This window comes from Hemitrygon akajei, chromosome 19, assembly GCF_048418815.1.
Source record: "Hemitrygon akajei chromosome 19, sHemAka1.3, whole genome shotgun sequence".
In the NCBI taxonomy this organism is placed as follows: domain Eukaryota; kingdom Metazoa; phylum Chordata; class Chondrichthyes; order Myliobatiformes; family Dasyatidae; genus Hemitrygon; species Hemitrygon akajei.
This window is the reverse complement of record NC_133142.1, coordinates 61,604,541-61,629,138: the sequence shown is the minus strand read 5'-3', so window position 1 is coordinate 61,629,138 and position 24,598 is coordinate 61,604,541. Positions and strand designations below refer to the sequence as shown.

At 42.5% G+C, this 24,598-nt stretch overlaps 2 protein-coding genes across 8 annotated transcripts in view; one reads left to right on the top strand and one right to left on the bottom strand.

Annotated features, from left to right (window-relative positions):
• abhd14a (abhydrolase domain containing 14A) overlaps positions 1-24,443 on the bottom strand; it is a 29,819-nt gene extending 5,376 nt beyond the window's left edge. The window contains exons 1-5 of the mRNA XM_073072623.1: positions 24,319-24,443; positions 16,011-16,296; positions 9,343-9,456; positions 5,538-5,775; positions 3,691-3,869 (exon numbers count right to left, since the gene is read on the bottom strand). Of these exons, the coding sequence (XP_072928724.1) occupies positions 3,691-3,869; positions 5,538-5,775; positions 9,343-9,456; positions 16,011-16,273 (794 nt within the window). The 5' untranslated portion in view covers positions 16,274-16,296; positions 24,319-24,443. The remainder of the gene's footprint in view (positions 1-3,690; positions 3,870-5,537; positions 5,776-9,342; positions 9,457-16,010; positions 16,297-24,318) is intronic.
• The window catches only part of LOC140741979 (transmembrane and coiled-coil domains protein 1-like), a 110,391-nt gene continuing 110,037 nt past the window's right edge, over positions 24,245-24,598 (top strand). For 4 of the 7 annotated variants that reach the window (XM_073072615.1, XM_073072619.1, XM_073072618.1 and 1 more), the window contains exon 1: positions 24,458-24,597. Coding sequence is in view for 1 of the 7 variants with exons in the window: in XM_073072617.1 (XP_072928718.1) it covers positions 24,248-24,586 (339 nt within the window). In the remaining 6 variants the exon portion in view is untranslated. Of the gene's footprint in view, position 24,598 lies in introns of all 7 variants that reach the window. The other 3 variants (XM_073072617.1, XM_073072622.1, XM_073072616.1) reach the window with 3 other exon arrangements.

The following is a 24,598-nucleotide window of genomic DNA, read 5'->3' as shown; positions in this document are numbered from 1 at the left end:
AGGAAATTGAGGACTCTGGGGGAATCACATAGTTACAGGCCACATGCAAACTCCACACAGTGAACACCCAAGATCAGAATTGAAATTGGATCTGTGATGAATGATGCAGTGACCTTAATTGCTGTGCCACTATGCAATGTGCAAAAATAATTGAGACCAAGTTCAAATTCAAACGGAATTAAACAACCAATTATTTCACTTCTTGAGTAGAGGTCAAACACAAGCAATGGGATCAGAAATATCCAGGGAGGAACAATTTCTGCAGAACGTTGTCCTTGACTGGGGCACCAAGAAAGCAGATCTTGGTCTTTAGGACAGGTTTCTGGTCCCACCTTTCCATTTTAAATCCCCACCAATTGTTAAATCCCTCATTACTGCACATGGTTCTTGTCCTTTTGGCTGACAGTGTCTCTCCAAATGTAGGCTTGTGGACTGCTGGGCAAGGTGGGTGAATTCAGATCAGGTTAGGAATTGAACCTGGACTACTGCAGCGTGTGAGTCGGTACTACACCAAGTAATAGCTGTATACCACTACAGCTATCTGATTTATGGACATCTGCATCTGGCTTATCAGGTATTGTTTGTCACACTGCCCTTCCACTTAGTGGGGCCCAGGTTCCTGCGTTTGCTTCCTAATCCCTGCCTGGATACTCAGTCATGAAGACTGAAGACTTAGCCCAAAGAATCCATGCCAAACAAACTAGTCCCAATTTCCTGCATTTAGCCCACCCTTCCATATACAGTTGCAAGAAAGTGTTTGTGAATCCTTTACAATTATCTGGTTTTCTGCATTAACTTACTCATAAAATGCAGTCTGATCATCATCCAAGTCACAATAATAGATAAACACAGCCTAAATTAATAACACAAAAACAATTGTACTTTCATGTCTTTATTGAACACATTGTTTAATTTACGACAGTCCAGGCAGGAAAGCACATGTGAACCCGTGTAGCAGCTGGTGGAACCTACTATAGCAGCAATCACCTCCCCCAAACATATCCTGTAGCTGCTGATCAGGCTTGCACAATGGCAAGGAGGAATTTTAGGCCATTTTTTCATGAAAATCTGCTTCAGTTCATCAATATTTCTGAGATACCTTGCATGAACAGCCCTCTTCAGGTCATGCCACAACATCACAATTGGGTTAAGGTCTGGACTCTGACTTGGCCATTTCAAAACAGAAATTTTCTTATTTTTTAAAAACCATTCTGTTATTGATTTACTCTTGTGTTTTGGATAATTGTCTTGTTGCATCATCCACTTCTATTTAGCGTCAGGTGACAGACATTCTCCTGTTAAATGTCTTGATACAATTTTGAATTCATTGTTCCCTCAATGATTACAAGCTGTCCAGGCCCTGAGGCAGCAAAACAGCTCCAAACCACAAAGTTCCTTCCTCCATTCTTCACAGTTGGGATAAGGTGTTGGTGTGCAGTGCCCCTTTTCCTCCAAACATAGTGATATGCAATTCTGCTAACAATTTCAACTTTTGTATCATCTGCCCACGGAACATTGTCCCAGAAGCACTGTGGAACATCCAGGTGGTCTTCTGCAAAAAAGACATGCAGCCATGTTTTTTTTTGGAGAGCAGTGTCATGGTGTCCTTCCATAAACACCATTCTTGTTCAGTGTTTTTCTTATAGTGGACACATGAACAGAGACTTCAGCAAGTTCTAGAGGTCTTTTGTTGTTACCCTTAGGTTCTTTTTCTCCTCCTTCAGCACTGCACGTCGTGCTCTTCGTGTGATCTTCACAGGATACCCACTCCTAAGAAGAGCAGCACTTCCTTCATTTGTGGACAATTTTTCTTTAGAAAAGCTTTTGTAGCCTTTTCCAGCTACATGCAGCTCTATAATTCTTCTTCTAAACCTCTCTCTAAGTTGTTTTGATCAAGGCATGGTGCACATAACCAGATCTTGAGAAGAGCAGGCTCTGTCAGTAAACTGACTTTGTGTGTCCTTTTCATAGGGCAACCCACACCTCCAATCTCATTTCATTGATTGGAACACCTGACTCCAAATAGTTTTTGTAGAAGGTATTGCCTCAGAGGTTCACACACTTTTTTGTACTTAGACTGTGATTGTTTAAATGGTGTACTCAGTATTGAACAGAGTAGTGTAGGATGGTAAAGCACTAGGCTTGTTTGTGTGTTGTTAGTTTAGGCAGATTGTGTTTGTCTATTATTGTAACTTAAATGAAGATCAGACATTTTATGACTAATTAATACAGAAAGCCAGGTAACTGCAAAGGGTTCACAAACTTTTTTTCTTGTAAATGTACCTCTCCTAGTACTCCTTAAATGATACTATTGTACCTTTTTTAAGCAATTCCTCTGGCTACTTGTTCCATATACTCACCATCCTCTGTGTGAAAGTTACCCTTCAAGTCCCTTTAAGATCTTTCCTCTCTTGCCTTAAATCTATGCCCCCGAGATTTGGACTGAAAGGAAAAGACTGCTGCTATCCACCTACATGTCCCTTGTGATTTTATAAACCTCCATGAGGTCACCTCTAATTCTACACTGCAAGTATTAAAGACCTAGCCTGGCCATCCTCTCCCTATCAGTCAGCTCCTCTGGTCCTGGCAATATCCTCTTAAAATCTTTCCTGCACTCTTTTCTGTTTAACCACATCTTTCCTATGTGGGCTCACTAATGACTTACATAATTGTAACATAACGTTTCAACTCCTACATTCAGTGTCCTGACACATGAAAGCCAGAGTGCTAAATGCCTTTTTCACCACCCAGCTTTCAATGAACTATGCACTTGCATTCCTCTGTTCCAATACACTGCCTAGTGCTTTACCATTAATAGAATACAACCTACACTACTTATTTAGAGATACAGCATGTTAACAGGCTCTTACATTCCATGATCCAGCACCATCCAATTGCACCAATGTGACCAATTAACACACTAACCCATACGTTTTTGGCATGTGGGAGGAAACACTCGCAGTCATGGGTCGCAAACTTCTTCCAAGCAGTGGGGGAAATTGAACCTGGGCCAATGTGCTATAATACATTATGCTAATCACTATGCTGCTGTGTGTCACCTCACACATTAATATTGAAATCCATCTACCACTCCTTAGCCCAATTACTTAAACTGATGAATATTTATCTGTAATCTACAATAATGTTCACTATCACCTCTTAATTTTCTGTCATTCCATCGCATAGGTCCATTAGCTGCTCTCCCTTGAAACACAGCTGTTTCCCATGTCCCCTTTAAACTTTCTAGGGTTTTGCTTCTCACACTCTTTAAACCTATCAGATGCACAGGGAAATGATCTTCATGCATAAATATTCAAAAATTGAATAAATGTGAAGTTTGAGTATTAATCAAATAACATCTCGTCTGAAAAATCTGCTGGTCTCGAGCCAAAGTCACAAGTGTACCAAATAAATAGTGTCACTGTCCTGCATTTACCAAATAATACTTTTGTTTCAAAACTCATTTCAATTTCTGCTTCTGTCAACATTCCATATGTAATTAGTCTTTGTAGAACTTGCTGCTGAGAATTTTTTTATCGTGGTAATGTGAATGGGTTTTAAATGGGTTCACATTTGAGAGTTTCTAAGTAAAAGTGGGGGAGGCTGATTAAATCCAATTGCTGTGAAAGCTGGTTCAGTACTGGACTTGGCTGTTTGGTAGAGACAGGCTGCACAATAGTACATACTCACTGAAGTTTAGTTAGGAAGTCCAACAGAGCATCATGAAACTTTTTTGGTTCATCCAGATAGCAAGCATGGTGTGCTGTGGGTATTTTGATGATGTTGTGATGAGGAAGGTGTCTGAGATTCTTCAGGGACTGTACACCCAGGTTTGTGTCCTGTTCTCCAAATATGATGAGTGTTGGGGTCTGCAAAAGGAAGCAGTTTACTTCATTTGTGAAACACAAACACCATTAGCACAATCCTCATGAGTTTTCTGCATCTATTTTAAGCATAGGCATTTTTGCAGTGCAGAAGACATGACAATCATTGCACAGAAATGAGCTTTCTCACACACCAATAAGATAAATGAGCAAAAAATTAGTTGGATTTCCTCCAGATCATAAAATTTGGTACATCTCTGCAAGTTCTCACTGAGGATTATTGACCTGAAACTAAGTCTGTTTACTTCTTTCCAGAGTCACTGCCTGACTTTTTTCTCCACCTCAAATTTTTGGCAGGGAAAAGAAATTCAAACATGGAAATGAGGGAATGGTGAGTATGGATTTTGGAAGTGACATTCAAGGAATTTAGTAAAGAAATAAAGTTGGAGATATGCCAACAGCTTTCAAGTAGGGAGGATTCAATTCAGATGTCATTTTAAGAGGAATGAAGATGGCAAATTTGAAAGGAAAGAGGATGGTACTTGACAGCATGGAATATGGTGGAATCTTCAAAAGAGAAGATGATGACAGAGGATGAACCAAGTGAGATGACGTTGGTTTGGGTGGAACAAGTACTGAGCAGACAGGTTTCATTCAGCAAAAAAAGATATAATCTCTCAGGCCAATGATATCAATGCAGTTATTGATACTGAATTCAATTGTTTACAGGTGAACAGACAGAGGGAGAAGTGAAAGGGGCAATGTCGGCCCCAGTGTAGGGTTGAGTGTGAAGGAGAGCATTTGGTGAGATTTACACTCAATGGGCATTTTGGATATACAAACTGGTGGGAAGGTATGAAGGAAGAGGACTCTGTTACTCTTGTTAAGAGAAAGAGATGCACTATGATGCATCCTATCGAAAATGTCAAAAGAGGCACAAACTGCAGAGTTATTCACAAGGAGTGTATTTAGAATGCGGCAAGGAGAGTAGAATGCAAAAGGTTGTTGATTAAATTTGTGGAGGGAGGTTATATGAAAGAGAAATGATAGAAAACATAGCATAACTAAGAATGGGCCAAGAAAAAGCAGAATGAAACAAATTCAGAGTTTGTGAACATAATACAACAGATGATTGAGGAATCTGGTTCCCACTACAGGAATATCCAAACTCTTTTGCTCAGATACTAGGCAGGAACATTCCATGGAGTCTGAAGGGTGATCTGTAGAATTTAATCAATGACAAATCAGCATTATTGAAAATTTAAAGTATTTCCATCAACCTTGGCTCTTGTATGTTTGAAACAGAGGAGGAGCACTGAGAAATTTAAACCCATTTGTTAGGAGCACATAGGAGTCCAGCGTGATCAGCAGGAGGGCAACATCGCCTTGAAAGCTGCACCCTTTCCTAATCCACCCAGGGATAAGCCTGCAGGGCCTATCGGATACTTCAGCCCTACAGATCTCAAGACACTTTCAACACCAGGGACTTAAGTCAGAAAACAAAGGTTTCTTGAGACACTGATATAAATAGTTATGTTTGAGATTTATTTACAAATTAAGAATGGACCTTTTCAAACCTACTAATTCACAAAATGTGAACAGACCAGCACATTATAAGCAAGCAGAGATGGGATTCAGATCCTGGGTTCTGACATCTGCACTGTTAGCTGTCCAGCCTCAGTTTTCTCAGCATTAACTTCAGCAACAGTTTACCTTGATTTTCTGATACTGTTCAGCACTGTAGCCATTTGTCCCAATGGGTGCGACAGGGACAAAGCCCTTCAGTCTCTGGTTATGAAACATCACAAATGGGATGGAGAAACGACCACTCATTGACGGACTGATCAGGACTGGCGTCTGAAGGTCCATAGCATTCATGAAGGTCAACAAGAAGTCAGCCCGGTCCTTATCCGTTTTCTCAACCTCCAAGGGTGAGGTATTTCCAAATCCTATTGAACAAGACATTAATTAGACAATAGCAAAGCACGTTGTTTACGTGGAACAAAGGGAGTGATTCAGGCCCATTTGGTCCATTCCAACAGAGGGTGTTAGATGTGAAAAGATAGCCATTCAACAAACTTTGTTTGTTTTCTCTGGAAGAGGGCGCCATCGTTGAACAGCAGTTAGTGTGACGCTATTACAACTCATGGCATCGTAGTTTGGAGTTCAGTTTCGGTGTCCTCTGTAAGTCAGGCTAGGGTTAAATCAGTGGGCTCCCGGGTGGTGCAGCTTGGTGGGCCAGAAGGGCCTGTTCCACGCTACACCTCTAAATAAATAAATAAACAAACAAACAACGGAAGCTGAGGGGAGATCTGACAGAGGTTTATAATATTATGAAAGGTAGACAGGGTCAAAATGTCTAACTCTAGAGGGCATTTTAGGGTGGGGGGTAAATTCAAACAAGATAAGCAGGGCATTTTTTTCCCCCTAAAAAGGTGGTGAGTGCCTGGAACATGTTGCCAGAGATAGTAGTGGAAGCAAAAATGAAAAAGGCATTCTTCAGGAGGTTCTGAGATAGACACGTGAATGTGCAGAGAATAGAGGGACATGGGAAGGCATTAGTTTAGTTAGGCATTTATTACTTGTGTAATTAGTTTGGCACAACTTCAAAGGCCAGAGGGCCTGTTCCTGTGTGTACTATTCTATGTAACACATTAGCTTGTTATGTGGTAACAGAAGCAAAGAATTAGAACAGGAAAAGGCTATTCAGCCTCCTTGGGTCTACCTGCACCAGCACAGGAACTCAATCAGTCTTTCTGAATCTGTTTCACAGTAAAGGAGGAGCCAATCAACCTACTTTAGCCTTTTATACAAAAGGCCAACCTGCACCCATAGTCCATGATGGAGAAGGAAGAGATTGATCCACTCTCGAGTCAATTGCAAAGAAACTGGGAGCCAATTAGTCCCTTTTGGTCCACTGAATAGAGTTTTTACCTTTACAATAATTTGCTTTCTCCTTATTCCTCCCAAGTAGATTTACTCACTCACTGAACATCTGCCAACTTCTTGCCCACTTACCTGACCTGTCTATAGGCCATCTGTACCCTCCTCCTCACTTGTTAATCTTAATTTTATCTTCAAACAATTTGGCTACATTGCACTCAGTTTTTTCATCCAATACTACTGTAAATAGTTTCTAAATATTTAAAGCTCTAACACTGATCCCTGTGGCACCCATTGGTTACTCATTGTAAAACCAAAATGACCCATTTATCCCAACTCTCCACTGTCTTTTATTTACTCTTCCATCCATCCCAAAATATTATCCCCAGCCCTGTGTGTTCCTGTCTTATGCAGTAACTTTCAATGTGGCATCACATTGAATGACTTATGGAAATCTATATATATTACATCTACTGGTCATCTTTATCACCCAATTTGCTACATTCTCCAAGAACTTTAACAAATTTGTTAGAAATTATTTCCCTCAAAAATCTTTTAAGTTTTCTATTTTTTTTAAAAAATCTCCTTAATGATGGACACCTGTATTTTCCAGTGGGACTGTTAAATGGCCCATAATTTCCAGCTTTATGCCTCCTCTTTTTTCGGTAAGAGTTGCAGTGAGGAGGAGAGACCAATCAATCCTTCAGTCTGTTACATTGAAGCAGATGTTACATTACAACAGCCCACCCAAGCTGACTTTATTGAAACAGAAGCATGTGGGAGGGGAGGGATCACAGATAGAAAATGAATTTTCTCTCGTCTTCAGATGCCATTTTTCCAAAATTGATTTCATGTGCTGATACTTTGAAGATAGTGATGTCTGCCTTTGCTGACAAATGGTTTACGAGCTATCACTTTAGAAGTTACATTTTCCAGGGTTTTTGATGTACCAGCTTCGAAGGGAGGCAAGGCCTAATAGTGCTCTTATGTACATAACCTTCTTTGGAAGAACAGAGGACCAACTGCCCCTTCTAGAAGGCAATATCTGGTTCTCAGGTCTATGGCAAAAATGGGTAGAGACCAAATTCCTCCTGATATCTATTAAATAGATATCAGGGCCAGTCCACCCCATCAAGATGATTACAGAACAAAGTAGGAGGTCAGTAAAAGACCATGTCACAGAAACAGTCATAAGATCTTAAAACACAGGAGCAGAATTAGGCCTTTTGGCTCATCAAGTTTGCCATTCAATCATGGCTGATTTATTATCCCTCTCAACCCATTCTCCTGCCTTCTCCTCATAACCTGTGATGCCCTTACTAATTACATGTTTATCAACCTCAGCTTTAAATATACCCCATCTGACTTGGCCTCTATAGCTGTCTGTGGCAATGAATCCAACAGTGTCACCACCCACTAGCTAAAGAAATTCCGCTTCATCTCTTTTCTCAAGGGAGTATGTTGCACAGGAACAGCAAATCACTGATTTAGGCATTAATAGTGAGACAGGAGTTCATTCAGCCCGAGACCATGAGTCAGCTCACTGGAAACATAGAAAATAGGTGCAGGAGTAGGTCATTCGGCCCTTCAAGCCTGCACCGCCATTCAGTATGATCATGGCTGATCATCCAACTCAGAACCCTGTACCTGCTTTCTCTTCATACCCCCTGATCCCTTTAGCCACAAGGGCCATATCTAACTTCCTCTTAAATATAGCCAATGAACTGGCCTCAACTGTTTCCTGTGGCAGAGAATTTTTAACCACTCTCTGTGTGAAGAAGTTTTTCCTCATCTCGGTCCTAAAAGGCTTCCCCTTTATCCTTAAACTGTGACCCCTCGTTCTGGACTTCCTCAACATCGGAAACAATCTTCCTGCATCTAGCCTGTCCAATCCCTTTAGAATTTTATACGTTTCAATAAGATCCCCCCCTCAATCTTCTATCTTCTAAATTCCAGTGAATCTGTTACACTGAAACAGTTGACCAACCCATTCTCCTAAACCTACCATATTCAAACAGCAGTCAGCTCATCGGTCTCCTAGTGCACTACACTGAAGGTGGTGGAGGATGATCAGCATATCACTGGATAAGATGATGGCTGCATTTATCTGTTCCCTATTACAATACTTGCCTCTACAGCAGGTATTGTTGATCTCTTCACTACACAAAAATCTATAAGTCCAGCTTTTTTCTATTTGATCTCCAGCAGCCAAGGGCTTTTGTTCCAAACTTAAACAGTCCTCGAAGGAAGTGCCAGTGGTCAGGATTTAATCAGTTCCCTGAAGTTAAAAAGCACAGCATGAACTGCAGGGTACCCAGAGTTTGGTTGATGGTAACAATATGGGTGTTTAATTACAATAATTAAATAATAATTATTTAAAAATTCAGACAAGCATTGGTTTTGATTAATCAAAAGCTTTAACATCACAGTGAAGCTGCTTTTGGCAAGTTAGAAAGAATTGTATTTGGCAGCAGCTGGTAAACAGACCAAAAGAGGAGATAATCCAATGCGTAATCACACAGTAATGATTCACTAATCTTCAAGAATATTTTACATTTTTACAAATATAGAAGGCTGAAGAAAAGCTTTCTCTATGAGCTTTAAGGGTCATGAAGGAAATGTAAAGTCCTTCCCTGGTAAGTCCACTGCGAGAGCTCGGTATCCTTGTTGTGCAAGAAGGTTAAGTGTCCCAAGACTTTCCCAGGTCTTAGAGCTGAATGCCTGTCCATGAAGCAGCAGTATTTCCAATCTGAGCAAAGAAAAGGTCCGATGTGTTACTTAACATTACAATGCAAGAACACATTTAAACCACTTGCTAAAATTGCTGAAACACAATATGTTTCAATTTTCTTCAACCTACAAGCTTATATTGATTATACACAACTTAGTAGAAATTGTTTGCATTTTTCTATAATTCAACCAAAGGAATTTTCTCTTTTCAGAGTCAAGTGGAACAAAGCAGCAGTGGGAAGATTTGAACAGAAACGCTTTAGTGAGCTAAGCAAGCAAGTTTTAGAGCCAGGTGGAAAAGCGGAGCAGTGGGAAGATTTAGTGAAGAGCTGAGTTAGCAAGGGACAGAAGAGGCTTTTTTAATTGGCTAATCATGAGGAACATCAACCAATAAAATGAAGGCAGGTGCTAACAGAGCAGCAATGTGAAAATGGCCAGTGTTTGAGTGCTAATACAGAAGCAAATGAGGCTTTAATTAGCGGAGGCTGAGCAGAGTCATAGGTAACATCCTTTAAATTTCCTTGCTAGTCTTAAAGCAGTCGGGATGGCAGTTAGGGCAGTGGCATGCTTCTCCTGTAGGATGTGAGAGATCTCGTCACTGAAGATTCCACCTGTGTGAAGTGTGTCCAGCTGTTGCACCTTACTGATTGCATGAAGCAATTGGACACTCAGAAGTTTTAGTGAGGTGGTCACACTAAATTACAGGTTGGGTGATCACCAAGAAATATCACCTGTGCATAAAAGGCACAGAATTGACAGGAAGCATATAGAAACATGGTGTTGTGGTGGAGGTTCAGCTATGATGGTAATAAATGCACAGCAGGCTCAATGGGCTCCTATTTTTATGTTTCTATAACTGAGTTATACAATTTATAAGCCTACCTAAATGTCTCTTAAATATAGTGATTGTATCTGATTTCACCATCTCCTCTGCAATAGCTCAAGGTATCTACATTTTCTGTGTGTAAAAAGCTCAGACCCTCCCCCTTAAAACTTATTGCACTCATTATAAATGTGTGTCCTCTTGCTTTTGAGATCCCTACCACTGGAAAAAATCCTGTTATAATCTAATGTAACTCTAAGCCCAGCTTATTCATTCAATTCCTATAACTGAAGTCTTCCAGACCAGGGAACATCTAGGTGAATTTCCTCTACACACTCCAGAGTGCAACATCCTTCCTCTACTGTGATGACCAGAACTGCACTCAGTACTGTAACTGAGGTCTAATCAGTGTTTTATAAGTTACAATGTAATTTCCCCAAATCTTATATTCTAAGCCCAACCAATGAAGTATATCATATGCCTTCCTCACTCCCACTTTCAGGGAACTATATAATTGAACCTCAAGGTCTCTCTTCTGCCACTACCCTCAACCTAAAACCAAGCCAACTTTGAACCCAATTGCCTACTGCCTTCTGTACCAACCAACTATGTGAAACAGTTAAGTGCCTTACTAAAGTTCATCCACACATTGGTTGCTACCTGCCTTCATGTTAGTTACCTCCTCAATCACCTAAGTTGTCTCTTCAAAATACTCCTATCAATTTTAGAATTCCCTCCATGCTGACTATTCCTGATCAGTCCTTCACTTTCCAAATGTAAGGAAACTGTAACCCTCTTAAGGAAATTTCTCCAGTATCTGCTACCCTTAATTAATGGAACATCATTACCCACCCTGCAGTCTTCTAGTACCTTTCCTGTGGCTAATGAAGATGCAAAAAACGGCAGTTTCACTTTCCCTACCAACTTGCTCCCCCTGGTATCCATAGAACATTACAGCACAGAAAGAGGCTTTTTGGCCCTTCTTGGCTGTGCCAAACCATTTTTTTGCCTAGTCCCACTGACCTGCACCTCGACCATATCCCTCCATACACCTCTCATCCATGTACCCGTCCAAGTTTTTCTTAAATGTTAAAAGCATTTACCACTTCATTTGGCAGCTCATTCCACAATCCCACCACTCCCTGTATGAAGAAGTCCCCCCCAATGTTCCCTTGAAACTTTTCCCCCTTCACCCTTAACCCATGTCCTCTGGTTTTTTTTCTCCCCTAGCCTCAGTGGAAAAAGCCTGCCTGCATTCACTCTATCTATACCCATCATAATTTTATATACCTCTATCAAGACTCCCCTCATTCTTCTATGCTCCAGGGAATAAAGTCCTAACCTATTCAACCTTTCTCTGTAACTCAGTTTCTCAAGTCCCAGCAACATCCTTGTAAACCTTCTCTGTACTCTTTCAACCTTATTAATACCCTTCCTGTAATCCAGTAACCAAAACTGCACACAATACTCCAAATTTTGGCCTCACCAATGCATTGTACAACCTCCTCATAACATTCCAACTCAAACTCAATACTTTAATTTATAAAGGCCAATGTACCAAAAGCTCTCTTTACTACCCTATCTACCTGTGACGCCACTTTTAGGGAATTTTGTATCTGTATTCCCAGATCCCTCTGTTCTACTGCACTCCTCAGTGTCTTGTATGTTCTACCTTAGTTTTCCCTTCCAAAGTGCAACACCTCACACTTGTCTGTATTAAACTCCATCTGCCATTTTTCAGCCCATTTTTCCAGCTGGTCCAGATCCCTCTGAAAGCTTTGAAAACCTTCCTCATTGTCCACTACACTTCCAATCTTTGTATCATCAGCAAATTTGCTGATCCAATTTACCACATTATCATCCAGATTATTGATATAGATGACAAATAACAATGGTTCCAGCATTGATCACAGGCCTCCACTCATAGAAGCAATCTCTGACTTCTCCCATTGAGCCAATGTCTAATCCAATTTACTGCCTCACCATGTATACCTAGCGACTGAATCTTCCTAACTAACCTCCCATGCAGGACCTTGGCAAAGGTCTTACTGAAATCCATGTAGTCAACATCCACTGCCTTCCCTTCATCCACTTTCCTTGTAACCTCCTCGAAAAACTCTAATACATTTGTTAAACATGACCTACTACGCACAAAGCTGTGTTGACTCTCACCACACACCCTGTCTATCTAAATACTTGTAGATCCTATCTCTTAGTACTCCTTCCAATAATTTACCTACTACCGATGTCAAACTTACCGGCCTATAATTTCCCGGATTACTTTTAGAGCCCTTTTTAAACAACGGAACAACATGAGCTATCCTCCGATCATCCAGCACCTCACCCGTAGATACCGACATTTTAAATATATCTGCCAGGGTCCCTGCAATTTCAAAATTAGTCTCCTTCAAGGTCCGAGGGAATACCCTGTCAGGTCCTGGGGATTTATCTACTCTGATTTGCCTCAAGATAGCAAGCACCTCCTCCTCTTCAATCTGTATATGACCTCACTACTTGTTTGCCTTATTTCCATTGACTTTGTTTCCTTAGAAAATACAGATGCAAAAATCCCATTTAAGATCTCCCCCATTTCATTTGGTTCCATACATAGCCGACCACTCTGATCTTCAAGAGGACCAATTTTATCTTACTATCCTTTTGTTCTTAATATACTTGTAGAAGCTCTTTCACCTTGACTGCCAAAGCTACCTCATGTCTTCTTTTAGCCCGCCTGATTTCTTTCTTAAGTATTTTTTTGCACTTTTTATACTTCTCAGGTATCTTATTTGCTCCCTGTTTCCTATACATGTCATACATCTCTATCTTCTTCTTTATCAGAGTTCCAATATCTCTAGAGAACCAAGGCTCCTTATTCTTATTCACTTTGCCTTTAATCCTGACAGGAACATACAAACTCTGCACTCTCAAAATTTCTCCTTTGAAGGCCTCCCACTTACCAACGACATCCTTGCCAGAGAACAACCTGTCCCAATCCATGCTTTTTAGATCCTTTCTGATTTCTTCAAATTTGGTCTTTTTCCAGTTTAGAACCTCAACCCGAGGACTGGATCTATCTTTATCCATGATCAAGTTGAAACTAATGGTGTTATGATCACTGTTCCCCAACATGTTCCCCAACACACACTTCCGTCACCTGTCCTAACTCGTTTCCTAATAGGAGATCTAATATTGCATCCTCTCTAGTCAGTACCTCTATATATTGATTTAGAAAACTTTCCTGAACACATTTTACAAACTCTAACCCATCTAGACCTTTGACAGTATGGGAGTCCCAATCAATATGTGGAAAATTAAAATTCCCTATATCACAGCTTTATGTTTCCTGCAGTTGTCTGCTATCTCTCTGCAGATTTCCTCCTCCAATTCTCGCTGACTACTGGGTGGTCTATAATACAACCCCATTAATGTGGTCATACCTTTCCTGTTTCTCAGTTCCATCCATATGGCCTAGGTAGACAAGCCCTCTAATCTGTCCTGCCTGAGCACTGCTGTAACATTTTCCCTGACTAGCAATGCCACCCCCCCCCCCCCACCCTTCATCCCTCTGTCTCTATCATGTCTGAAACATCGGAACCCTGGAACATTAAGCTGCCAGTCCTGCCCCTCCTCTAGCCAAGTTTCACTAATGGCTACAACGTCATAACTCCACGTGTCAATCCACGCCCTCAGCTCGTCAACCTTCCCCACAATATTCCTCACATTGAAATAGACACACCTCCAAAGATTATTACCACCACACACAACCCTTCTATCTGTGACTTTGCATGAACCTTTAACATCATTTATTTTCACCCCCGTTCCACTATCTACTCTGGTTCCCATTCCCCTGCAAATCCAGTTTAAATCCCACCCCCCCCCCAATAGCACTAACAAATCTCCCTGCAAGGATGTTGTAGTTCAGGTGTAACCCATCTCTCTTGTACGTCCCACCTGCCCCAGAAGAGGTCCCAATGATCCTGAAATCTGAAACACTACCCCCTACACCAGTTTCTCAGCCATGTGTTCATCCTCCAGAGCATCCTATTCTTACCCTCACTGGCATGTGGCACAGGTAGCAATCCTGAGATTATCACCCTCGAGGTCCTGCTTTTTAACTTCCTACCAAGCTCTCTATACTCACTTTTCAGGACCTCCTCACTCTTTCTTCCTACGTCATTGGTGTACCACGACATCTGGCTGCTCACCCTCCCATTTCATAATGCTGTGCACACTATCAGAGACATCCCTGACCCTGGCACCAGGGAGGCAACAAACCATCCTGGAGCCTCTGTCGCAACCACAGAACCTCCTGTCCGTACCTCTAACTATCGAGTCCCCTATCACTACCGCTCTCCTCTTCCTCCCCCTTCCCTTCTGCACTGCAGAACCAGACTCAGTGCCAGAGATCCAGCTGCTGCAGCTTGTCCCAAGTAAGTCATCCCAACAGTATCTGAATCGGTATACTTGTTGTTGAGGGGAATGGCCACAGGGGAGCCCTGCTCTGCCTGCCATTTCCCCTTCCCTCGCCTGACGATAACCCAATTACCTGTGCACTGCTCATTTGGCATAAATACCTCCCTGAAACGACTATCTATAAACTTCTCATTCTCCTGAATGATCTGGAGGTCATCCAGCTCCTGCTCCAGTTCCCTAACGCTGTTTGTTAGGAGCTGCAGTTGGATGCACTTCTTGCAGGGGTCATTGTCAGGGACACCGGAGGTCTCCTTGACTTCCCACATCCTGCAAGAGGAGCATTCCAACATCCTGCCTGGCATTCTCTCTACTCTAAATGAACAAAACTTAATGGAACCTACCCTTGCCTCTGCCTGTTCACGCTGAAGCCTGTTGAGCCAAAGCCATCTCACTCTGACACTCTCCACTCCGCTGTATATGGTGGTTTTTTTTTAAACCTTTGGCGCTAGATATCACCTAGCAGTGGGCATTTCAAAGCAACCACCACTGACCTACCCAGACAAACAAGGTACCCCTCCAAATCTATTATAGATACATAAAAAATAGGAGCCCATTGAGCTTGCAGTCTATTTATTACCATCATGGCTGACTCTCCACCACAACCACCATGTTTCTGTGTGCTTCATGTGGATTCTGTGCCTTTTATGCACAGGTGACATTGGCTGTATGGAACACGCTGAGTGTGTGAGAGCACACTGAAGGTCAGTGGGAGCGTCGGACCACTACACTTGTTTCTCAGCCAAACCACTTACTGGGCTTGACTTCAATGTCATATGTTCAGTTTTCTGAAAAGATTATTTATTTTTAACTTAATGGTACAGTGCAGAGTAGGCCCTTCTGCCCCTTAAAGCTTCATCACCCCAACAATGCCAATTTAACTCTAACCTAATCACGGGACAATTTACAATGACCAATTAACCTACCCAGTACAGCTTTGGACTGTGGGAGGAAACCAGAGCACCCAGGGAAAAACCACACATTCCATGGGGAGGACACACAGAGACTCCTTACAGGCGATGCTGGAACTGAACTCTGACACCCCGAGCTGTAGTAATGTTGCCCAATGTCTGGTAGCTTCTGGAGGTGGTTTTAAATAATATCAAGAGATTTTGCATTGTCCACAACTTTAAATTTTTTGAATTCGTTAACCTTACCTTACCCTTTAGAGATACATGCTTGGCTCCCTTTTATCAACCTACTCAAACATTTCAGGTGTAAAAACACTTCCAGTATAACTGGACTTTTAATGGCGCCTATATTTCTTTGATCTCATTTACCTCGGCTGTGATCTTTCTCCATTCTTTCCTGGTGGTACTGCTTCTCTGTAGAACATGTCCAATGTTACTGCATTTTGGGTATAATGCACAGTGACATTGACTGAGAGCAGCCGGCTGTTACTCATATCCAGTGTCTGTGGGAGCCCTGAAGGCTTAGTATCAGAAAGAAGGACATTTGGGAGAAAATAGTAAACCAAAACTGTAGCTCCAATAAGAAACGCAAAGATTATCAGGTTATTTCCGGTGGATGAACACGTTCGCATATTTTTCCTCTGAAGGGAGAAAGCTGCAATGACAAAGGAGAACAAAATTCCAGTTAAACAAGCATGGTCCAACAGTTCCCAGATGCTGCGACTATAACATACTACCTGCTCAGTCAGCTATAGATCATTGAATGAAAACAGGCCACAAGTTCAACTGTTCCAATCTAGCCAAGATTGCCATCTAAGCTAGTCCCATTTTGCCATGTTTGGCCTATATGTCTCCAAACCTTTCCTGTCTACCTGTCCAAGAACTTGTTAAATATTGTTAACATAACTGACTCAAAACCATTTCCTCTGGCAGTTCATTTCCTAACCATCCTACTCTAACCATCCTTGGTTGAAAAAGTGGCCCTCAAAATCTTATTAAATCTCTCCACCCTCACCTTAAACCAGTGCCCTCTAGCTCTTGATTCCTCAACTCCTGTAAAAAAGACTATGTCCACTGACCCTATTGATGCCCCTCATGCTTTCTCATTCTCCTATGCTCCAGTGAAAACAGCTCCAAATTTCTCAACCTCTCTCCATGATTCAGTTCCTCAGTCAACTAGATCATGGAGTCCTACAACATGGAAACTGGCCCTTTGGACCAACTGGTCCGTGCCAATCACCTCCATTGTAAACACAGCTTTGTGCAAGGGAGATTACATCGCACAAATTTGATCATGTTTTTTAAAAGTAGTAACCAAGAAAGTCGATGAGGCACAGTTTACATGGACTTTGGTTAGCCCTTCAAGAATGTTCTGCGTGGTAAGCTGCTATGTAAAGTTAGATTGCATGGGATCCAGGGAAAGCTAGCTAACTAGGTACACATTTGATTTGATGGAAGGAAACATAGAGTGATGGTGGAAGATTGCGTTTTAGACTGGAGTCCCATGACTAGTGGTGTTCCTGAGGGAAAGTTGGTGGTCAGTGTGGGTACATTGCCATTTGTCAATGATTTGGTTGTCTGAGATGTGGTTGGTAAATTTGCGGATGACTCTGAAACAGGTGGTGTCATAGACAATAAAGATTGTTACCAGGATTTACAGAGGAATCTTGATCAGGTGGGTAAGTGGGTCGAGTAATGGCAAAAAGTGTTTAATTCAGCTAAGTATGAGGCTCTGCATTTTGGGAAAATATTAAGATAGGATTTTCACAAGGAATGGTAGGGTCCTGTGGAGTGTTTAAGAACAGAGGAATCTAAAAGTGGCATTGCAGGTAGACAGGGTAGTGAAGGTGGCTTCTGGCATGCTGGTCAGCATCACTCAAGGAACTGAGTATAGAGATGTTATGTTGCTGTTGCACAAAAGAGTGTTAAGGTTGCATTTGGAATATTGCATTCCCTTTTGATCACCCTGCTTTTGGAAATATGGTATTAAGCTGGAAAGAGTACAAATGAGATTGATCAGCATGTTGCCAGCATGTTATGAAGAGAGATTGAGTAGGTTACGACTGTTTTAAGTTGAGCAGAGGACAATGAAGGGTGATCTTATAGAAATATTTAAAATTATGAGGGGCATAGATAGGCTGAATTTGCAGTCTTTTTCCAAGGGAAAGGGAAACAAAAACTGTAAGGCATAGTCTTAAGGTGAGAGGGGAGAAATTTAATAGGAATCTGGGAGGGAACTTTTTCACCCCGAGTGGTCAGTATATAAACTAGAGGAAATGGTTGAAGCAGTCACATTAACAACATTTAAAAGACTGTTGGACAAGTATATGGATAGGAAAGGTTTAGAGGGATATGGGTCAAATGGAACTAACTTCGATGAGATCCGTGACTGGCATGGACAACTGGGCCAAAGCACCTGTTGTGCTGTATGACAATGAACTGTACAGCAGGATCGAGAGGCTGAGTGGCCTTCTGTTCCTCATCCTGATGTACATTTGTTCACGCAACACACACAAAATGCTAGAGGTACTCAGCAGGCCAGGCAGCACCTATGGAAAAGGTTAAACAGTTGACGTTTCGGGCTAAGACCCTTCATCAGGGCTGGAGGGAAAAGATACAGTCAGAGTTAGAAGGCGTGGGGAGGGAAGGAAGAAATACAAGGTAGTAGCTGATAGGTGAAACCGAGAGAAGGGGAGGGATGAAGTAAAGAGCTGGGAAGTTAATTGGTGAAAGCGTTAATGGACTGGAGAAGGGGAAATCTAATAGGAGAGGACAGAAGGCCATGGAAGAAAAGGAAGGGGGAGGAACATCAGAAGGAGGTGATGGGCAGGTGAGGTGAGAAATGGGAATCGGGACTAGTGAAGGTGGGGGACCAACACCAGAAGTTCAAGAAATTGATGTTCATGCCATCAGATTAGAGACTACCCAAACAGAATATAAGATGTTGCTGGTCCAACCAGAGTGTGGCCTCATCGCGGCAGTAGAGGCGGCCATGGACTCTCATGTCAGAATGGGAATGAGAAGTAGAATTAAAATAGGTAGCCATTGGGAGATCTCACTTTTTCTGGCAGATGGAGAGTAGATGCTCAGCAAACTGGTTCCCTAATCTACACTGGGTCTCACTGATATACAGGAGCTCCAGATACAGTAGATGACTCCAGCAGACTCACAGGTGAAGTACTGCCTCATTTGGAAGGACTGTTCGGGGTCCTTAATGGTCATGAGGGAGGAGGTGTAGGGCCAGGTGTAGCACTTGTTCAGCTTGCAAGTTGAAGTGCTAGGAGTGAATTGTTACGTACCAGCAGCAATAGGTCACAAGTTGAGTCTGGTTTTAATGTTAAACCACTATGTTTATTAGTATCTACTCAAAATATAGAAAATTAAATGAAATAAACAGAAGTTAACAGTGTTGTGTGTGTGTGGCTTCCAATCTGTCAAGTTTAGGAACAGTTCTTAAAAGTCTTAAGATGGCAAACTAGAAAGGTCCAGTAATCCACGGAATTAGTGACGGGAGAGACTTGTAAATCCACATTAAAATATAGAGCAACTCACACAAAATGCTGGTGGAACACAGCAGGCCAGGCAACAGGTCTCGGATCGAAACATCAACAGTGCTTCTTCTTATAGATGCTGCCTGGCCTGCTGTGTTCCACCAGCATTTTGTGATTTCCTCATGTAGAGAGGAGGTGAACACGAAGAATTCTACAGGTTCCCAGCTGGGAAAACGAATTAACAGTCACCGAAGATCTTATCCGCCAAATTGTCCCGAAATCCACGTAGAAATATCACAAGGTGACAGTCACAGAATACTCCTTAGCAAGTGGTTACCACATAACCGAAACCAAGTAAGGGTTAACAAAAGTAGTTGCCACAGAATACTCCAGCAAAATCCATGTATGGATCATATGAAGTGACAGTCACACATCCAACGTGCACCATTAATCAACCCAATCCTTTGGGCATGGGAAAGTATCAGATTTTACCCATTGTCACAGCAAGCTACTGCCAAGATGTACAAAAAAGCTGGATGAGCTCCAAAAAAACAAAAAAGCAGGTCGGGCAGCATCCGTTGAAAGAAGCAGTCAACGTTTCGGGTCGAGACCCTTTGTCAGGACTAAAGAAGGAGGGGTCAGGGGCCCTATAAAGAAGGTGGGGGGAAGGTGGAAAACCGATCAGAGGAAAGATTAAGGGGTGGGGGAGGGGACGCAGGGAGGGGATAGGCAGGAGAGGTGAAGAAGGAATCTAAGGGGAAAGCACTATGGGTAGTAGAAGCAGGCAGAGTCATGAGAGGTGATAGGCAGCTCGAAGAGGAGACAGAGTGAAGGTTGAATGGGGGAAGGGAGAGGGAGGGAATTACCGGAAGTTGGAGAATTCGATGTTCATACCAAGGGGCTGGAGACTACCCAGACGGTAGATGAGGTGTTGCTCCTCCAACCGGAGTTTGGCCTCATCGTGGCAGTAGAGGAGGCCATGTATGGACATATTCGAATAGGAATGTGAAGGAGAGTTGAAGTGAGTGGCAACCTGGAGATCCTGTCTGTTGTGGCGGACGGAGAGTAGGTGCTCGACGAAGTAGTCCCCCAATCTGCGTCGGGTCTTGCCGATGTAGAGGAGGCCACACCGGGAGCACCGGATGGAATAGATTACCCCACCAGACTCACAAGTGAAGTGTTGCCTCAGCTGGAAGGACTGTTTGGGGCCCTGAATGGTGGTAAGAGATGCCAGCAGCTTGCAGTCCAAAAACTATATACATATATATATTCATTCTCATTCTCTCCCTCCCTCCCTCCCTCTATCTCTCTCTCTCGAATCTTGCTTTTGTGCTACTATATATAAAAAGTTTTTGTTTTCAAGTTTTTAAACCAATTTTGCCACATGTGCATTGCATTGCCTTTTGAATTGTACTCGTTGTTGTAATGCTTACCCTCATCTTAATTTGTGTTTGTTGTGCCAGTTCATCTGCCGACATATGGATTTGTATTATTGTTATCTTGCAATGACTTCACAGGAGCTTGCTGACCCGCACTTTAATCATTTTTCAACTGACAATTCGGCTCAAGAAAGCACCCTCTGTATGAGACTTTGAAAGTAACAAATGCAAATGGTATAACTGAACAACAGTAATGTGGATTAGGATAATGCGATGGAATGGTCCTTCTGCAGCTAACCTGGGTTATCAGCTCTCAGTGGAAAAAGCACTATTGTAACAACCCCCTTCCTACTTTTGGAGTAGAGGTAGGTAGAATTGGTGGTAGAATCGGAGTAGATGAAATGCTTGGTCTGAATGGCTTATTTCTGTGCTGTATCTCTGAACATAATAGGGTTCATGCAATGATTAAGAGGGGTAGTCCAGTTACAATGAAAAATCAACTTGTTCCTCAGTCCCCCTTAAACCTCTATCCTCTCACCTTAAACTATTCCCCCCCCCCCCCCATTTTTGATAGCTGTATCAAGGGAAAAGGAATCAGACTATCCACCCTATCAATACCTCATATTTTTACTAACAGTCATCTTTGGTATTATGGCCATTCAGCTAACAGAATTTCACCCTTTTATAATCCATTGATCACCACCTAGAAGTCTGAAATATAGTATAATGTGCAGGGGAAGAAGATAGGAATAAACAATCAACATTTCCAGTGAGAGCTTTCATCAGGACAAATTTTTTATGAGTTGTATTTCTTAACACATGCACTGGTGATGTGACTTGCATTACAGAAAGTCACAATATTATTTATTTACAAGGAATGTCTATTGCCCTTCCCATGGACAACATTGGTGGCGTGGAGAGGGGAGACTTGCAGCTTGGGCAAATGCCAGTCTTCCGTAAAAAAAACTTGCCCAAGCTTGCGCCCTGGAAACTTTCCAAGGTGCAAATCCATGATCTATCCAGACTAACGAAGGCCTACACACTACACACACACAAGGAATGTAATCACCCTGTAACACGGGATTGCCTGCACCTCTATTAAATCACCCCTCAGCCCCTTATGCTCCAGGGAAAACAAACCCAGCCTCTCCAATCTTTCCTCATTATCAAAGTCCTTCAATCCAACATCCTGGGGTTTCTCTTCTGTACTTTCTCTGAAATTCAGAGCATCCAGGACCTTGCTCAGCCAAGAGTTAGTTCTAGCCATAACAAACCCCTTGAAATGCTTCATTATAGTATATGTGAGTGGTGCCAGTCAAAGGTGCACCAAACCCTGCTTTCCTTGGGCACTGATGTGATCGCTATCCTTTTGAAGCAGGTAGGGACCTCCAGAAGGCAGCAGTGAGAGGTTAAAAATATCCCAGCCAGCTGGTCAGCACAACTTTTTAGTACACCATCAGGACCTAATGCTATGTGAGGATTCATACTCTTGAAAAATGTTCTGTCATTGCTGTCTGAAAAAAGTTAACAGAGTTGCCAGATGCTGTGAGAACTCACTGGGTGTTGTGCTATTTGCTTTTTAAAGTGTACATAAAAGGTATTGAACTCATCTGGGAGTGAAGCATCACTGCCACTTATGTTGTTAGGTTTCGTCTCATAGGAAGTATCAGCATGTAAATCCTGCCACAGCTGTCGTCATCTGATTGTCCCTCTAATTTCACTCAAAGTTGCCTTTTCACTCTTCTGCAGGCCTCTTGCGGGTTGTTCCTGGACTTCTTGAAGGATAGAAGATTGCCAGTCTTGACCGCCACAATCCATCCATCAACAGACTGTGCATTTCCTGGTTCATCCAGGGCTTCCAGTTTGGGAAAACTCAGTAAGCTCAAACTCATCCATGCAGGTCTTGTTGAAGTCAATGATGGCCATGGCATGTTCATTCAGATACAAAGATACAGTATCTTCCAATACGGTGCAGTCCACTGACTCAAAAGAATCCTGTAAATATTTCCTCCACCACTCTTGACCAAACCTTTGTAGTCCTCACCACTGGTGCTCTAGTCCTCTGTCTCTGCCTATGTGCCAAAGTATAGAAGTACAGCCAGGTGGGTGTGGGATGACACAGTAAGCGTTCTTTAACAGTAATCTATTGTGTTGGCTCCTCTGGTTCCACAGATGTCGTGCTGGTGATAGTTTGTCAGAGACATTGTCAGACAAGCTTGGTTGAAATGTCCTGTGATGATCAGGAAGACAAAAGGGTGCACTGTCTTGAGATTGTTAATCACAGTGCTCAGCACCTCCAGTGAGAGGTTAACATCTGCCAGGGGTGGAATGTACAGTGCCACCAGGATGATGGTAGAGAACTCCCTCGACAGGTAGTACCTACAACGCTTGACCACTAAATGTACCAGTTAAGTGGACACGACTGCCACAGAACAGGCACACCTGTGCACTGCAATGAGTTAATCATGGCTGCCTTGTCTGTCTTTACCTGATACCTCCACCTAGTCCATGTGGTGCATGGTGAAGCCCTTAGGCTGAATGCTTTGTATGGAACGCAAGGGATTAGCCTTGTCTCTGTGAAACATAGTACACAACAGTCCCTGATACTGCAGCCTTGCTCGAAGGTGTTCAATTCTATTTTCCAGACACTGTACTTTAGTCAGGGTTAGTTGGAAGGGGTGGGTTAGAGCCCTGTCCTTCAGTTTTTTCTGGAATTCTCTCCCGCACCTAATTTCTGAAGACAACGTTGAGCCTCCAGATGGTGCACTCACTCCCGAATCTTACTTCTGAAGATCGTTGGTTCTTTTATATAACTTGAAATGTGGTTACATACTGCAGTCTCCATGGCTGAAAATTTCAGCTGTAATAGTTGTAAATGGGAATACTTCGTAATTTCTTTGGGAGCTGCACATAAAAATTCACCCTTCATGGGCATCAACTTTTCAATCATTGTTGAGACACCATTTGAAATGGTGCTGGGAATCTTACTCCATGTATGGGGAGGTTTGGAGCCCACAACCCACACCCCACACCCACAGTGACCAAAGTTCCCTCTAATTTATAATGACGTGTACAAAAATCTCGTGCTGTGCAATTTTTTTGTCCAGTGACAACATCTGTGTACTGAATTTTAATATATATAGGTATTCATTTTAACAGTCAATAAAAACTTTGATCTCCTCTTGGGTTTAATAGTTTTCACTCTTGTTCATCTGCACGCTCACAACATACATAGCAGGCCATAGAGGGAAATGAAGAATTTTGCCACCTGAGCTTTTGCACACCGTCCAGCTGTGATTCGCTTACTAATTGACGCTTTAAACAGTGATGTTTCCAGATATCACACCACTTCTTTCCACTTGCAAATTCTCCAGCAACTATTGCATTGCGACAATACATGCAGGTAACACAACTTTCTGTATTGTACATAAATAATTCTCATAGTTGTAAGTTTCCGACATCTACTGTTTCCTTAAGCCATTCTGCTTTAAATGAACTAGCAATTCTTTTATGCTTCATGTCCTTTTCTACTTTGGAATTCAACATAGGGAATTAATAATTTCTTCAATATAGACTATAAATAAGCCAGTTCCAAAATCCAGACAAATCATCAGAAACTCCACATTGTCAAGTGTCCGCATGAGAAACCGGAAAAGGAAATGTGATTGTGTAACAGTCAACGATGAACCTTTTGTGCGTAGTTTAAATTCCTTTGTACGCTAGTAGTAAAAGATGTATGCGCGCACACTTGAGGGGAAATATTGACACCAACCTCCTCCACGCCCACCCCTCAACACCCTCACCTACCTGGGCCCTCGTCGCTCCGCTCAGATTGATCGGGGGCGGCGCTGCGCTGCGCTCTGACGTCATGGTTGGGCGTCACGTCGCAGGTTGGGAGTCGGCGGCGGCGTGTGATTGTGCTGTGCTACGCTCTGGGCCCCCTGGACATGGATTGACCGACCGTTCTGGGAATGTGCTAGGTGGCTGTGCCTTGAGGGCAACGTCGGCCTCTTTTCCGCCAGAGGACACTCCCGCGTTGGGGGCAGGCTGTTGTACGCGCTGTCAGCGGGCCGAGGTGAACAGACGG